Source organism: Rhinopithecus roxellana, chromosome 1 (assembly GCF_007565055.1).
Source record: "Rhinopithecus roxellana isolate Shanxi Qingling chromosome 1, ASM756505v1, whole genome shotgun sequence".
Lineage (NCBI taxonomy): Eukaryota > Metazoa > Chordata > Mammalia > Primates > Cercopithecidae > Rhinopithecus > Rhinopithecus roxellana.
In genome coordinates this window covers 78308665-78326423 of record NC_044549.1, presented here as the reverse complement: position 1 = coordinate 78326423, position 17759 = coordinate 78308665, and the positions used below count along the sequence as shown (strand labels likewise).

The following is a 17759-nucleotide window of genomic DNA, read 5'->3' as shown; positions in this document are numbered from 1 at the left end:
AGTCTTGTTGGACCAATGTGGGTCACATGCCCATCACTGAACTAGCTACCATGTCTGGAGGATACAATATGATGGTTGACCAGGTGTGGGTCATGTTCTCACCCCTTGCACCATCCAGGATGGTGGAGTGAAGGGAGTCAACCTTACCTAAACCCAATGAACTGTGAATGGGGGTTTGGAACAATTTCTCTAAGGAAAATAGTGACAGTATTATCAGAAAGTGTGTATTTGGGAGAGGGGAAAGGGATGAATGATAGGCGGGTGAAAATAAAAGATACTCCTGTATATTGCTATTAATGTACTTATCTCATTGAGACACTTACCTTCAAAATCTATTTATTGACTATTTGATACTAGGCACAAAACTAGGTGTTTTATAAACATCATCTTACTTATTTCTTACAATAGTAGATGGTATTATAAGATCTCTTATTGTTGTAAAGCTGAAGAAAAATAAAACACAGTAAAGACTTCCTAAGAGGAAGAACAGGAGGCCATAATGCACCCCATTAAGGCTATATGGGTGCTAAAATTGAAGGGATACTCACAATGCTGTAGCCCCAGCTACATAAAATCTTCACTAATATACTTCAGTAACCATGATGGGAACTTCTTCTCCTTTACCATTTCTGTACAGATATGAAGTGGTTAATATGAATATTAAGGTCAACCAAAATGGGAAATAATTCTCACGAGGACAGCCTGAAAGATATGTGTGAAAGGGAAACGAGATAGGACTGTTGTTTTCTCTGGTAATATCATTGAGGATCTGGCTATGTGTTTAGGCATCCCATTGGTTGAGTTACCTCTTTTTCTTCTAACTCCAGGATAGCTAGTAGGTTTGTCTTCATGTGTCAATGCCAGTTGATTGGTGGTAAGCCATCTAGAGTGTTGTGTTGAGAAGAATTCTGAACTTGTGGAAAAGAGGACTGTGATAGATTAGTGATGTTTGTAATGAGTACAGGAGGCGAAAGTAACAACATGAATGCCGAATATTTGACAACCCAGGAAACAGCAGCTTCTCAGAGTCACTTTCAAGCCACATATGTATGGGGGTTATGCCCCAAAGGAGGGGTCTTTTTATAGCTAAGGTCTCCATGATGGGGAATTCTGTGGGAATTTTCTGGAGGTTCCAACTCTAACCTTAGCACAAACCAATATTGAGAGCTTCATTTTCCTAAGGAATACACCTTATTTTTCACTTTGAGAATTTTTATCTTGCTTAGGGGCAGGGTGCGGGGGGGGGAACTTATAAAACTTTCACCTGTAGTAGTAAAGTTTTAGAGTTGCTTTTCTTTCTAAATGAACATTATGGGTGTGGCTCTTTCTATCTATTATTAATCACCTATCTACATAGATTCATTTATTATTATCTTTATTTATATATTTAAAAATATACAGTTAGAGTTCTGAAGAAATTTGTTTTTAATTATTCTTTTTTTCACTCTAGATCTTTGAGTGGAGTTATTTTCTGGTACGGACTGTGAAAAGAATGCGGTGAAAATTCTGGACAATCGTGGAACTATTAGGTCAAACCCCAACTTAGTATAGCATTTCTTCTCTTCAGTAACACCTCATAATACAAGAAAAATGTATGGAAGTGCAAGAACAATCACCAATCTAGAAGGTAGCCCTTCCAGATCCCCTCGTTTGCCAAGGTCTCCTCGTTTGGGCCACCGAAGAACAAGTAGTGGGGGAGGTGGAGGAACAGGCAAGACTCTGTCTATGGAGAATATCCAGTCCCTCAATGCAGCCTATGCTACGTCTGGACCCATGTATCTGAGTGATCATGAAGGGGTGGCTTCAACAACTTACCCAAAGGGCACTATGACTCTGGGAAGGGCTACGAATCGAGCTGTATATGGAGGCCGTGTCACAGCCATGGGGAGTAGTCCCAATATTGCTTCTGCTGGACTTTCCCACACAGATGTCCTTTCATACACAGATCAACATGGTGGGCTGACTGGCTCATCCCATCATCACCACCACCAGGTCCCCTCCATGTTGAGGCAGGTAAGAGACAGCACAATGTTAGATCTTCAGGCCCAGCTGAAAGAACTGCAGAGAGAGAATGACCTCCTCCGGAAAGAGCTCGACATCAAGGACAGCAAGTTGGGATCTTCCATGAACAGTATTAAGACTTTCTGGAGTCCTGAGCTTAAGAAGGAGAGAGTCTTGAGGAAAGAAGAAGCAGCGCGGATGTCTGTCCTCAAGGAGCAGATGAGGGTTTCCCATGAAGAAAATCAGGTAGGTCATGACTCATCTCAGTATTTTTCAGCCTTGGCTTCTCACTGAGTAGTTGATGCTTTGCAGATGGTACCACGACCTGTGCAGAAGAAAGTTTGGCATCATCAAGAAGGTTATGGCTTAGTATGTGTTTGACTTGGACACTATGAGAGAGCATAGGAAATATACCATTACAGCTTGTGATTTCCTTATTTTCCAATAACTTTTTCACATGGTTGCAGATGGGGAGAGGGGTGGGGTGGGGAGGATCATTCCTCATTGCCTAACTTTTGTACTTGGCTAATTTTGTTTTCTTTTTCAGCAGTTGCAACAGCTGTTCAGATGTACCTCCTTCTGAATAGAAGAAGAAAATGTTAATTTCTGTAAGAACAAACACTTTAACGGCAACATTTAGAGGGCCACATTTGACTGGTGAATTGATTTTTATTTTTAAGCACCAGCACCATTATTTCCTTCTAGAATGAGTGACGTTTGTTCTCTAAGTAGCAAATTGAACAATATGAAATGGAATTGGATCAAATGGGTTTGCTTTGTTAGAGATACACAATAAATTTTAACTTGGTGTTTTTGCCTTCATCCATTCAGCATTAATTAATTATCAACTACGTGCAAGTCACCTTCATACTCTTCTTTGATCCATCCTTCATGCCACAGGAAGAACAGGTTCATGGTGTCTATCTGCAGTTATGCTATTTTCCTGCATTAAAGCCCTTAGTGATTACTCATTGCCTCCAGAATAAAGTCTACCTTCTTGACTGAGCCCATAGCACTACTACCAGAAGGCCTGGGCCAACATTTCCAGCCTTTTCTTGTGCCACCTCCCTCCACATCTGTGCTTTCTGCATCACTGCCTGGTAATTCCTGCACACATCCAAGGTTTTGCACTGCCATGCCCTTGCTCTTGCTGCTCCCTTCCACTGGTGGCCTTCTCAGCACCTGCTTTTCCTGCCACCTCTCTTTCAATCCCAGCCAGTCTTCATTTCAAAATCCTACCTATTCTGTCAGGCCTGTTTTTTATGCTGCTATTTTCTTTTCTTTTTTAATGCCTACTCTATTTCCTAAAATGCTGCTATTTTTATAAGAGCTTTGGAATCAGACATACCTGGGTTTAAACTCCAGCTTCATATCTCTCTCTCTATCTCTCTCTTTTTTTGTTTTAGAGACAGGGTCTTGCTCTGTTGCTCAGGCTGGAGTGTAGTGATATTGATCATAGCTCACTGCAGCCTTGACCTCCTGGCTCAGATGATCCTCCACACCTCAGCTTTCTGAGTAGCCGGGACTACAGGCACATAGCACCACAGCCTGCCAATTAAAATTATTATTTTTTCTGTAGAGACAAGGTCTTGCTATTTTGCCAAGGCTGGTCTTGAACTCCGGGCTTCAAGGAGTAATTCCAAAGTTCTGGGATTGCACACCTGGCCCCAGCTTCATCTGCAGTTGGTGCTTATAGAAGTGCTAAGAGCTGGGGCATAGGGAATGTGATACCACATGGCTCAAAAATTCCCAGATATTATTTAACTTTCTGAAGGAAACTGAGATAACTCTAAGTTGACTGAACAAGTGATTTTGCAATTACTGGCTTTGATGTTGGTCTAATGAAGTGCTCTGCCTTTCTTGGAGTCATCTGCTGACCCTCCTAACTGTTTCCCTGGCAACTTCTTTGGAGTTTAAGCGCCTGTAGAAGCATTTGTGATCTATATGAAAATCTGCCTTTTGTCCTTCTTCTATGTGTAGAAAACAATCACCTTATCCTTTTGATTATCTAACAGAGCCAAAGCTAGTTTTCGGTTCATAGTTGGAACCGAAAGCTTTGTTCTTCACTCTAAAATGATGCTCTTCAGTATCATTTCTGCTTCTTTCTGATTTTGCTAGTTCATAAAGTTTTTATGAACCTGTTCTACAATGCACATTTCCCCCCACTTTTATACTGGTTTTCTCTTCATTTTAATTTTTTGGAAAATTGTTAAAGCAGTTTAGGAATGGTGCAAACAGGGACAAAAAGTTTGAAAGCTCTTCTCTAAACTGTTAGCTCCAAAGTGACTTATCTCATGCTTCTTTCATTAAATTTATCTTTGAGCACAGACCCCAATTATACATGTATATTTATTTATAAATTACAGGATGCGTTATGCTGCCAATGTATTATGTGTCTTCTATGACATCCACAAAGAGTTAAATGTAGATGAGATAGAGCAAAATAATACACTGAGATACATTTTAGTGACATATAAAACCTTTTTCACTTTTATTAAAAACATTTCGCACCACTTATCCATTTCATAAGGGTTAGTTCAGTTTAGAATAGGTGATATCCATAATTCCACTTAACTGTCTCATGTTGCCATAAGCCATGAGTGTGTGAATGCTTAAGGGCACTTCCATTATCCCTTCCTTGTTCTGGTCTGTACTGTGATCACAGGATACCTTGGTATTGTAGGTGAAATGTGACTGTGTGGCATAAGACTTAGTGAAAGCTCCAGTATTAATCTGTATATTTAATACAAGTAAAATGCAATTTTCTCTTTTAGATTAAAAAATGTAAAATGAGGAAGAATGGAGATTTTGAAAACTCAGTTTACTTGCAATATGATGTCTTACAAAGTAAAAAATATAAAGATTGACAAAAAACAAGTTATTGAAAAAAAACGGTCTTCTCTTTTTGGAAGTATATTAGGATCCCTTTTAGAAGTATAGGAGTACCTGTTGGTCAGGATAGGGTAAGTTTTGCTGCAGTAACTAACAAACTTCAAATCTCAGTGAATTTACATATTAGAGATTTATTTCTTATTTGCCTAAAGTATGAAGCAGGTCAGGTGACTCTGTGGGACAGGTCTTTTCCGTGCAGTGACTCAGGATCCAGGATTTCTGCATCTTGATGCATGGTTTCAAAGGTTGCTACAGCAGGGGAAGAGAGTGACTGGAGATGGCACATTGGTTCTTTAATTCCTTGAACTGAAAGTGACATAATTGCAGGGAGTAGGAGGTGGAGTCCTCTCTTCTGTCCAGGAAAGGGAGGAGAGACACCTATATGGTGGATAACTACCAGTGGGGTTTTTATGTTTGTCCAAAAGTGGAGCTAGGTGAAATAAAGTTTGGGGAGCAATCTTCTGCTATTGCTGTTTTTTCTATTACACTGCTAGTGCTACCAGTAGACATTTGTTGAGGGCCTCCTGTGTGCTAGGCGTAATGCTTAGTGCTTTGTGTACATTATCTTATTTAGTGATTCCATCAGTCATCTGAAGTAGGTGCTAGAACTTTTCTTATTTTACAGATGAAGCATAAATGTAGAGAGAATAAGCAACTTGTCCGAGTTCACACAGTTGGTAAGCAGCATAGCTAGGGTTTAAGGCATTGGTCTATTTCATGCCAAAGTCATGCCAACCTTAACTTTATGATCACTACCTCCTTAAAAGATCACTGAGCTGTGATTTAGTGTTATAGGAAGATCCTACTTCATACATGCTAGATGAAAAAATGACTCGTTTTGATAAGATGATTAAGAATGTGATTATTATTATCATTATTGTTTTTATTTTGAGACAGGGTTTCACTCTGTCACCTAGGCTGGAGTGCAGTGGTGTGATCCTGGCTCACTGCAGCCTTGACCTCCTGGGCTCAATCACTCCTCCCACCTCAGCCTCCCTAGTAGCTGGGACTACAGGTGTATGTCACCATGTCTGGCTAATTTTTGTACTTTTCTGTAGAGATGGAGTCTTCCTATATTGCCCAGGCTGGTCTTGAACTCCTGGGCTCAAGTGATCCTCCCACCTCAGCCTCCCAAAGTGCAGTGTTATCTTGGTACTGTCACTTGTGCTTTTGCCTCATGATGTGTTTTCTTAAAATGGAGAAGAGTGGGGCAAGGGATTATGGACATCTAACTCTTTGGAATGCCATGATTACAGGTGTGAGCCACTGCACCTGGCTGGAATTTGTATTCTTAACTAGGAATGTATTTCTTTTTCCTAGAGATGGTTTTTGTGCTATTTAGGGTTTTCACCATTTACCATAACTTAATTTCCTTTTAGAGGAAAAATCATGGAAACTTTTTCTGTATGGAAGAAAGAAATACAAAAGAGATAAGGGACATTTGATTATGGTTTCTTATCCACAATAACCAGAGATTGCATCTACCAAGGTAATTCTTTCAGGGGTATTTAGATATTTAGAATTTCACTAACCTAAGTTCTAATGATCTAAAATAATTTGAACTGTTCTGTGTGAAGAGAAATTGGAAGCAAGTCCATTATAGGGTAGAGGTAAGGAGATTGAAGTGCTCTTGTATAGGAAGTTCATAGTTTTATAAATATAATGCTAACTAGCACAGCCCTTTCCTTCTTATGTGCAGTATAGTCGCGGGCTCCTGCACATCAGTTTCTTTGCAGTAGATTTTGAAGTCCTCATGGTTCTGTCTAAGGGAGCTAAACCCAATTCCAGATCTAAGGGAGGATGCTGAACTCCCTCTCTGTGTTACAGGGAGTGCAGGACTGTTTGGAACCTTGGGGCTAATGAGTAGGTGGCCGTGACCAAATTTCTTATTTGCAAAGGGTTGATACTTAGGTTCTTGGATGGATATGCCATCCCTTCCTCCATTCCCACTTCTCCTCCACCTGGTTCCCTCCAAGGCCTTAGCCACGCATCTGTACATGAATATAAATACATTTGCTTTACTGCTAAGAGTTGCAGCAGTGAAATTTAGAATCATGTGCTTGTTTGTATAAACCAGAGTGCACGGATGCAGTGTTATCTTGGTGCTGTCACTTGTGCTTTTGCTTCATGATATGTTTTCTTCAATTGGAGGAGAGTGGGGCAAGGGATTATGGACAGCTAATTCTTTGGAATGGCATGAACCCATAGCCCATGCTCTCAACGTCACACCTGTAGAACAATTGCGGGAGAGATGAGGAGAAAGTATTGAGAATGGATGTTCTGCTGCTACGTGAGGTAGCCCCTTATTATTTTTAGTGGCCTGTGGTATTGGGATAGGTGTTATGAGGGGCAGGGCTGATGAGAGGGTGGATACAACTGTAGGGAAGTAAACTGAACCTACTTTCTCTATAAGAATATAGGTTTGTCTTTTCTTTATATCTTTATTCTATTGTGTGATGGAGATCAAAGAAAGGAAACATAGGAGTGAATACTTTTTTTTTAAGGTTCATGAAAACTTCTATCTTGTAGTTTGGTACATAAGAGTTATTGACTTTTCATATTCCCAGGTATTTTGTGCAATTGTTAACGTTGTATTTCTAATGGATTTCTTCCAAATTAGGTATACATACAGCAATTTTTAGACATTTTCCTAGGTTGTGCATGGCTAGCCAAGGCTCTGCATGAATATAAATAGCATCACACACTAGGAGATTGTACTAGATCTAATATTTACCCATCTTGTGTGTGCAGAAGTGGGACAAGGTCATTGGGAAACGTAACCCAAGAAGTGTAAGTAAACCTGTCTGGGGAATGTTACAGCTTTTAAGCAATGGTTATATGATCATTTCTATTTTTGGCTTAACACAATAGGAAAGAATCTACTCTAAATCAATATTAATATGAGTTTTTGATGAGTTTTTGATCCAGTTTCAACATAGGATTTATTGATTCTTATTTTGAACATGAAACTTGCAAAGATCGAGACGGATCACATTTCTGTGTTTCCTTTATCAGTACTGCTTTTCTTTTATTTGTATAACTGCAGGGCCTTTTCTTTTCTTTTCTTTCTTTCTTTTTTTTGAGACTGAGTCTCGCTCTGCCGCCCAGGCTGGAGTGCAGTGGTGTAATCTTGGTTCACTGCAACCTCCACCTCCTGGGTTCAGGGAATTCTCCGGCCTCGGCCTCCCGAGTAGCTGGGACTACAGGTGTGTGCCAGCACGTATGGCTGATTTTTGTATTTTTAGTAGAGATGGGGTTTCACCATGTTGGTCAGGCTGGTCACGAACTCCTGACCTCAGGTGATCCGCCCGCCACGGCCTCCAAAAGTACTGGGATTACAGGCGTGAGCCACCGTGCCCAGCCTGCAGGGCCATTTCAACAGGGGTCGTTCAACTATGTTCTATTAAAATACTAACTTCACTGTGAGTATCCAGATATGATGAGTTGTGCCAATTGGAAGTGAGTGATAGAATTTCATCAGGTTTGTGGGTGGAACTCAGATGTACTCACTCCTCAGACTTGCCTTACCTCAGACTTACCTTCTTCCAGGCTCCTTTCTTTCTACCACTATAAGTCTAAGAAACCATGGATCCTTCAAAGCCAGTATTTCCAAAATGTGTGCAGGGTGATAACACTTTTCTTTTTTTTCTTTTTTTTTTTGAGACGAAGTCTCGCTCTGTCGCCCAGGCTGGAGTGCAGTGGCCGGATCTCAGCTCACTGCAAGCTCCGCCTCCCAGGTTCACGCCATTCTCCTGCCTCAGCCTCCCAAGTAGCTGGGACTACAGGCGCCTGCCACCTCGCCCGGCTAGTTTTTTGTATTTTTTAGTAGAGACGGGGTTTCACCGTGTTAGCCAGGATGGTCTCGATCTCCTGACCTCGTGATCCACCCGTCTCGGCCTCCCAAAGTGCTGGGATTACAGGCTTGAGCCACCGTGCCCGGCAGATAACACTTTTCAAAAGGGATTTTCTGGTCAGTCCAGTGTCACACCCAACATATTGGATATGCTTATCCTGGAAATTCATAATGCATGTGTTTTGTGGGGGTTGAATTATATATCCCCCACAAAAAGATATGTTGGAGTCAGAGTGATGTGAACAGCAGACATTTACCGTCTCAGAGTTCTGGAGGGAAGAAATCCAAGATCAAGGTGTCCGCAGGTTGCTTCCTTCTGAGGGCTGTGAGGGAAGGGTCTGTTCCAGGCCTCTCTCCTTGGCTAGTGCTTGATCACCTTCTCTCTGTGTGTCCTCACGTCATTTGCCCTCTGTGAGTGGCTGTGTCTGCATCCAAATTTCTCCATTTCATAAGGACACCAATCATATTGGATTTGAGTCTACCCTAATGACTTCATTTATGATCTCTGTAAAGATCCTGTCTCCAAAGAAGGTTACATTCTGAGGTACTGGTATTTTTTCGGGGGGAGGGATACACAGTTTGACCCATAACACATGCAGACTAATGTAACATATTACCATATGAAATGCTCTCTTTCAGTTAAAAATGTTTACTAGGCTGGGTGCAGTGGTTCACGCCTGTAATCCCAATACTTTGGGAGGCCAAGGCAGGAGGATTGCTTGAGTCCAGGAGTTTGAGACCAGCTGGGGCTATAGCAAGACCCTGCCTCTACAAAGCAATCAAACAAAAAAACCCCCGAAAAACAAGATATGTATTAAAGTTGGTTAATTCACCAATTTTCTAATCTTACTCCACTGTGAAACTTTTTTTTTTTTTTTTTTTTCTGAGGCGGGATCTCACTGTGTGACCCAGGCTGGAGTGCAGTGGCATGATCACAGCTCACTGCTACCTTTGCCTCCCTAGGGTTAAGTGATCCTCCTTCCTCAGCCCCCGAGTAGCTGGGACCACAGGTGCACACCACCACATCCAGCTAATTTTTTTTTTTTTTTGTAGAGATGAGGTTTTGCCATGTTTCCTAAGCTGGTCTTGAACTCCTGGGCTCAAGCAATCCACCTGCCTCAGCCTCCCAAAGTGCTAGTATTACAGGGGTGAGCCACTGTGCTCTGCCAAAACTTAAACTAAGCACCTATGTATTAGGCAGCTAGTGCTGCAATAATGCTGTGTAACAAGCCATCTCAAAACCTATGGCTTAAAACACAAGCATTTATCTGTCTCCCTCACATATCTGCAGGTTGGCTATAACTTAGGTTTAGGTATGTTCCACATCTCTACATTCTCCTTGGAACAGCAGCTATTCAGGGCTTCATCCTCTCATGGTGGATCACAAATGCCAAATGTACAACTAAACCCCACAAACATGTTTAAAGCCTTGGCTTTCATCATTTTCACCAACGTTCTGTTGGCTAAAGCATGCGATGTAACCAAGCCCAAAGTCAGTCATGTGGAGGAAATTTACTCCCTGCCAAGGCAGAGAGGGAGTGGAGTGAATATACATACATATATTTAACAACAGTCCCATCTGTTACAAATTATAAATATTCCTAGAAATAAGGGTATAAGGCCACACTTTGGGAAAGGCTGCTCTGCTTCAGGAGCATCTCTGGAAGTGATACCTTAAAGGAGACCTGTGAAGGTGGATGAGCACTTTCTATGTGGTTCCTTCCATGTCTGGCCCTTCCAAAGTATCCTGATGGTGCTAGACATTCAGATGCAGTCACTCCTCACACCTGTCTTTTCCCTTACCTTCTCTCAGGCTCCCTTCTTTCCACTAGTATAAGTCTGAGAAATCCTGACTCAGCTTCAGGCTCCTCCTCCTCTTCCTCAAGTATCTGGCCAATGAAACCCAAGTGGAAATCTGGGGGATTCTAGGAAATCTTTTTCCTTCCTGATAAAGGAACAAATATCACCAGCAATTCTCCCCAACTTCTTTCTGTCTTGAGGGTTGATGTGATGGATGGAGCTGTGTCAGCCACATTATAAGCATGAAAGAAAGGCCAAGGAAAGAAAAGAATAGACAAGTCCAGAGACGTGTGAGCTGCCATCTCTGAGCGACTGCACCAACAGCAGCAGTGACCTGCCTCTAGATGTCTAGTCATGTGAGAAATGAAACCCAGAGTTGTTTAAGTCACTGTTGTTTGGGCATTCTATTACTTGCAGTTCACCAATTGATAAAACATCAGAAACCATTAATTGATAACTGTTATTCATAGTAATTGCCAGTCCCGATAACCTTCCCCCACCCCAACAAGCCATGGCATGTTTCAGGGAGGTTCAATGAAATCTTAAAGGACCTTACACATTCAAATGAAGAAACCTCCTTACTAATTAATTTGGGCAAGACTTCAAAGTAGTGACACAAACGCTGCTCAAAGCCTGCATAAGCCAAAAACAAAAACAAAAACAAAAACATGTTGGGGGGGTGAATTGATTAGTTCTTGTAACAAAATTACAGGAAGGATTAGGTGTGGAGTTTGGGGTTACTGGATCCAGGGCCTTAAACTGTAGCAGGACTTTGTCTCTCACCATCGCTTCATCTCTGGTTCTCAATGTCTGCCTCTGTCTGTGTGTGAGCCTCATTTTTTCCTTTGTGTGGTGGGCAGTCTTGGCTGCCAGTACCCTAGGGTAACAATTGAACGGTCAAGAGAGCCTTATGTCTTCCCTTCCCGCCTGGAAAGTTCATGGAGGGACTCTGATCCCGCCTTGTTCATATCCTCCCTCCAGGACTTGGTGAGTGTGTATGTGTGAGTGTGTGGTTGGGGGATAGTGGGGACGGGTATGTGAGAAGAGGTTACTGCGATTAGTGACCGTATTAGAACTGCAGGTGTTGAGAGAGGAGCAGTTCTCTAAAGGAACTGGGATGAAGAGGGACCAGATGCTCCAAGACAAAAACAGATGTCAACTGCCTTGACTTGAGCTGTCCTTAGTCACCTATGCTCTCCAAATGTTTTAAGGGCTTATCAGTCATAGTGGGGTCTGAGAACTTAAGAAGTCAATCATATGTTGCATCTGTGTGTAAGGTGTTTCATTTTAATTCCGAGTTGAAGTGTGAGTGCTTGTGTGTTTTCCCCAATGTTACATAGGCACACGGATTTAGAACTGGATAATATAGTTTAGCACCACAACATACCTTGGAATGCTGAATCTCAGAAGGACAAAAAAAATGACTCCATCTTCTCATCTTGAAACAGTCTTCCTTAGCTCTTCAGAGAACTGTAGCTTTTCTCTACTTTTCCAGAGAGCTGGAAAAATTTTGGTCCAGACTTAGATGATGACCTACTTAGATGGAAACTACAATTTTAAATGCCTTTCATAGATGAGTGAAAACTTCTTTTGGTTTTGAAGATAGATGAGATGGCACAGAGCCAACAGTTGGTTTCTTTGTTTGCTAGAAGGTAGGAGAATGATTTGAAGTGAACTATACATCTTTGTCACAGATGTCAGCTGGTTTTGGCCTCAGTAATCTCTTGCAGTCGGCCCTAGAATCAGCCATGTGTACCACATTAGTGGCCTTACAGATTTTTATTCCCAGGTTTTCTTCTGAAAGACTTGGCTAATGGTAGGAAAATAAACATTCTTGTGTGCTGGACCTTGGGAGACCTAAATGATTTCCATCTTCCATTTTTCTCTCTGGATTACTTTATTTGGGTGATGGGATTATAGCAGCACATAAGCTACCAAAAAAAAAAAAAAAAACCAAAACATTTCAGGGTGTTTCAATGAATAGGTTATTTTAGTCTCACCTGTGCCAAGGGCACTTGTTGAAACCAAGCTCCAAGAGGGAAAGACAGGAGGAGTGGTCACCCCCAAAACATTCACCCCCAAAATATTCACTGTTGTTGGCTATCGACAGCATCCTTAGAGAATTTTAAGAGGCACGTCTATGTTAACAGCAGAAAAGTAACAGAGCGATTTTATGGGCCAAAGCAGATGGGGTGGGTTCTGAATGTGGCCTCTTCTGGCCAGAACACAATTTCAGTTTCTATAATTAGTTGCAGGTGGAGCTCTTGTGTTGTTGTTTCAGAGTCCACTGACATCAGTGTGCAAAGTCCCACCACCCCCAGTTGGCATTTGGACTCAATAAGTGGTTTGGCTTCACAGGAATATAGAAAATTGTAAATCTGTTTCACAGACACACACAGATAAAGCTGCTGTAAAGGTCAGGTTCTGAAAGCTGTGGAAAGCATTTCAAAAGTTTGGGAAGTAGGTTTTTAGGTAGAGCGTGGGCATGCAACCAAGAGCTGGGGCAGTCTGACAACTGAATTCTGGCACGTGCAATTTCTTCTGTTTCTCTGTGAAGCCAGCGCTTGATTGTGTCTTGTAAGTGATGTGCAGCCATTTTGTTTTTCAGTAGGAAAGATCTGGTGAGAAGTAAAGATCGAGGCAGCTACTTTTCATCCTACAAGCCCATGGCTGGGCGTGAGCTGTCTGGTTTGGCTCCATACATTGATCAAGTTAACTTGGTAGTTCTCAACTGTGGGTGTTTTTTTCTCCAGGGGACATTTGGCAGTGTCTGAAGACATTTTTGACTGTTACAACTTGGAGGATGGTAGCTACTGGCATTTAGTGAGTAGAGGCCAGTGATGCTGCTAAACATGCTACAGTGCACAGGACAGCCCCTGATGTCTGGCTCAGAATGCCAGTGGATACAAAGTTGAGAAACTGAGTTAACTAGACGATTACTATAACTTCATTTTGCATATCATGCTTTGCCTTCACTGAATGCTTTACCTTCACTTTGTGAACTGATGATCAAAATGCATGTATTTTTGTAAAAATGATGGTATAAAAACTAAAACATGATTCATCATTGTGTGGGAAAGAATGAATTGTCAATGATGTCTTTTTAAAATATATTCTTCCAATTATGGATTAGTAATCATGAATCTTCAAATTTCTTGAATTCTTTTAGAAGTAGACATTTGGTAAATAGGTGTCAATCTTGTTAGGAAATGGACAACTCATAAAGGAAATAAACCTATTTTATAAAACTATAATTTCTTTACACTTTCACTGACGTTATGGTGGCTTTTGTCCATGTCTGACAAAAGGGGAGGGGAAGTAAGCATTTTTGAGCACCTTCTATGTGCCAAGAATTTGCTAGTTTCTTTCCATGTGTGAGCTCAACAGCCCTGCAAGACACATGGCATCTCTATTTTATGGAAGAGAAACAGGTCACAGAGAGATTGAGTGACTTGCCTGAGGCCTCACCGATAGAGCTGGGATTGGCTCTCTGGTATGCTTAGCTCTAAAATTGTTTTCTTTCCACTGTCATGAAGGGAAAAACAACAAACTTGCTTGAAAACCAAGGAATCCAGTACTGAAATGGAAGTGCTAAGATAGAGTAGAAGAAGCAGTGTGTTGCCTGACAGCATCTTAAGCATGCTGTCAAAGAAGTATACAGAAAGGACAGAGAGCAAGAACAAAGAAGGAAGCAAGGAACAGGCAAGGAGGGAGGGCCAGCGGGAGGTAGCAAACACATTCTTGTCAAGTAAATGAGCAGAGGAGAATGCCAAAGGAGCACTCCTGTCTTGGAAAGCCATCCAGAAGGATGGGAGGAAGCAACTCCAGGACTGGCTGGAAAATTAAAACCACAGGTGGCAGAGGAATGAGGGAGATTCTCTCTCAGGATGCTCATTAAAGGCCTGGCAGATCCTTTCAGGTGGTTGTGATTTTGACAAATTCCCTGACTCTACAAGAGCAGAGCTTCAGGGACAGGGCAGCTCTTTACTTTGGGTTACTGGACTTCAGTGAGGATGGTCTCATTAATAGAACTCCTCCTGTCCTTACCTCTACCTTCAGGAATTTCAGAGTACCTCACTAGCCTCCTAGCCCAGGGGGCCTTCAGTAGGCACCTCTCAGCTTCCTCCTCAGTTGGTTTCTGACCTCACTGGGGTGATACACTATGCAGGCTTTGTCTTTTGTTCCACATCTTGTGTCTCAAAATCAGATCTTCCTCTCTTGGGTCCCATCCTTTCTGATTTCTGCCTCTGCCAGCAACTTTCCCCTGTGAAATCTCTTTTTTGTTCTTTTTGAGAATCCAGACCATTTATTTACTAATTTATTCACTTTCCCTCATTTAAGGGAGAATATGGTTGCAAGTAGCAGAAACCCATTCAAGTTTAAGGAAAAAATAAGTAGGGAGGAGGGATTTGCTGGGAGCATATAAGGATACCTACTAGACATTAAGGGTAAGTAGGGCAGCCAGGTGTCACATGGAGTGGGAATCTGGGGTCAGTTGGAAGATGATGAGGAATATGAACAAAGCCAGTCTCCATCTCTGTCTCTGCTCTGTCTCTCCTATATATACATACACATCTCTGTCACTCTTATTTTCTCTCTTAATATCTGTTTTTATATATCTCTTGTGAAAAAGTGGCACTCAAGGAAAGCATGTGTATTTTCTTCATTCAAGTGCTCACCAGGGACAGCCTAGAGTTGTGCTGTTGCAACTTCAAATTCAGAGAACCAATAATACAATTGACCTAGCTTGGGTCTAGTCTCTTCTAGGTCCAGTCAGCTGTGGCCAAGGGAGTGAGTCACACATCCATGCCCCCTCAGCAGAGTTATGAAAAAGGTCTCTCTGAGAAAGGGGCATGATGAGTAGATTCTGTAGCAAGGGAGTGTGTGGGTAAGGTGGTGAGGAGGAAAGGACAGCCATTGCTGGGAAATATGCTTGTGCAACATGTAGTTAGAAGCTTGCCTTAGTTCTAGTATTAGGAGGACCAAGACCAATCCAGAAAGACTTTTATAGTCTGAATAGTTAGCTTCTGTTAACCTCTGTCTATAACTAGTTAATCTCTGTCTATAACTAGCCATTTCAATAACAACTTCAGTAGCCTCCTGGAATCTCTAACCTCCACACTCACTTCTTCACTCCTTACCTCTCTTGTGCCCCTTAGAGAAATTCTGGAAGTTATATTGACCAATACCAGGATCAATTAATGTTATTTTACCATAGTGGATCCACCTGGCGCTTTTATATGCTATCAGAGTGCATCTTTGATGGAATTAAAACAAATTCTCCCCTTTCTATAAATTCCTGTAGTTTTACTGGAGACTTTGGTCTCCAAAGTGGATGGGAAAATAGTACTAATTAGGATCTGTACACTTTTAGAAGTATGTAATAATTTGGTGGTTTCCATTTTAAAGTATAATTGGGCCAGGCATGGTGGCTTATGCCTGTAATCCTAGCACTTTGTGAGACAGAGGCGGGAGGATCACTTGAGCCCAGAAATTTGAGACCAGCCTGGGCAAGATGGCAAGATCCTGTCTCTATTAAAAAATTAGCCAGGTGTGGTGGTGTGTGCCTGTGGTCCCAGCTACTTGTGAGGCTGAGGTGGGAGGATCACTTGAACCTAGGAGATCATGCCTGCAGTGAGCTGTGTTCATGCTACTGCACTCCAGCCTGAGTGACAGAGTAATACTGTCTCCAAAAAAAAAAGTATAACCATTTAAGTTCTAAAAACGAGTGGCTCGTGAGTACATATTATCTGAGAAGGGATGGAAAGAAATTAAAATTCACTGATTCATCCCTTGGAAAAGCTTTCTAAAATATCTATGTGAAATATAAAAGTTTCCAAGGAATCCTAAGACCAATAGAAATCAGTAAATCTATGAGATGAAGAATTGGACAGTGCACATCATGGCCAGATTTAGAACTTGCTTAAATTTAGAAATGTGCCAAATAATAAATAAAACTGCCTTCTCAAAAATTTTTAACTTCTCTTCGGGATTTTTACCTTTGGGAAGCCATGTACTCTTTGAGAGCTGATGAAACCGTCATAATTTTCCCTAGAAAGATGTGCATAACCTGAATTGTGCACAACATTTCACTTCCTCATCCCTACTGCAAACTTGAAGGGCATCTCAGGATATTTAGATCAAGATCCTCTGTCTAGATATTACCACTTCATAAAATGTTGCACATGTATTGGGAGTAAGTAGTTCCCAGTGATTAGTGAAACAAATGAGCTTTTGATAGTATGAGACATGTCTTCAGTTCACTGCTATTCAGTTTGTGCTGAGAAATAGGGGGCATGTGCCAGGATTTTGGTGATAAACGGTATGTACTTGGTAAGGTAGAAACTTGCTGATGGACTGTACTGCATTCAGTAAATGTATTCAGATATAATATACTGGAGGTGGTGGATTTTAGTCTACCTTCAGGAATAAGTTACCTTGAAAGAGTTTGCATAGCATTAGGTGTCATAGTAAAGCACATCTTTAAATATTTTCATTAAGGACTTTTTGTTCATTACGCTTGTCTGTGGGTATGAAAATTCCAAGTTTACCTCTGACAATTCTGTTTCACTTATTTGTAATTGCAACTCAAATTTCATACTGCAAATGCAATTATGCTGTAGGCATTTGTGATAGAGCAAGGAACGAATGATTTTGGTGAATTATCAAGTGAGGGTTAATTGGGTACCTACCATGTTCCCAGTTATATGCCAAGGGGTGAAGAAGCCACTAAAGAAGTGTAAAGTGCCCTTTCTGTCCCCTTACCATCTTGTGAAAATCATTAGAGGTCCATTTCCTTTTTCTATGTAGACTGTGAATAAGGAATGCAGTACTGATATACCTTTTTGGTTATGGGTAGTTAACTCTATCTTGGAGCTTGACGTGAGCATGAAGTTTGGTCTAGGGAAGAAAGCTTCTTGCCTAGTTTATTTACCTTTCTGGAAGAGCCATTGATGTGACCTATCTCTGTCTTCTGTAGAAGCCTAGCCAGAGTCTAGGAGAGTGGGCACAGTATCCTCCTAACATCCAGCCAGTGTAGGGCTTCTGGAAGTGTTTGGGGTGGGGGAGTTGGGGAAGGCCTGAGCCCCTGCCTTTCTCAGGCAAGCATGTAAAGTCTGTGAATCACTTCACTTTCCCATTTAGTATACCCAACTAACTACAATATGTTCCCCTGATCAGTAAGAATAATAAACAATCAGTATGGTTTGTAAAG

The 17759-nt window shown here is 41.5% G+C and overlaps 1 protein-coding gene across 2 annotated transcripts in view; it reads left to right on the top strand.

Annotated features, from left to right (window-relative positions):
* Positions 1–17759, top strand: part of ERC2 (ELKS/RAB6-interacting/CAST family member 2) — a 1016559-nt gene that overhangs the window by 38381 nt on the left and 960419 nt on the right. For both annotated transcript variants that reach the window (XR_004059350.1, XM_030938245.1), the window contains exon 2: positions 1451–2247. Coding sequence is in view for 1 of the 2 variants with exons in the window: in XM_030938245.1 (XP_030794105.1) it covers positions 1591–2247 (657 nt within the window). In the remaining variant the exon portion in view is untranslated. The remainder of the gene's footprint in view (positions 1–1450; positions 2248–17759) is intronic.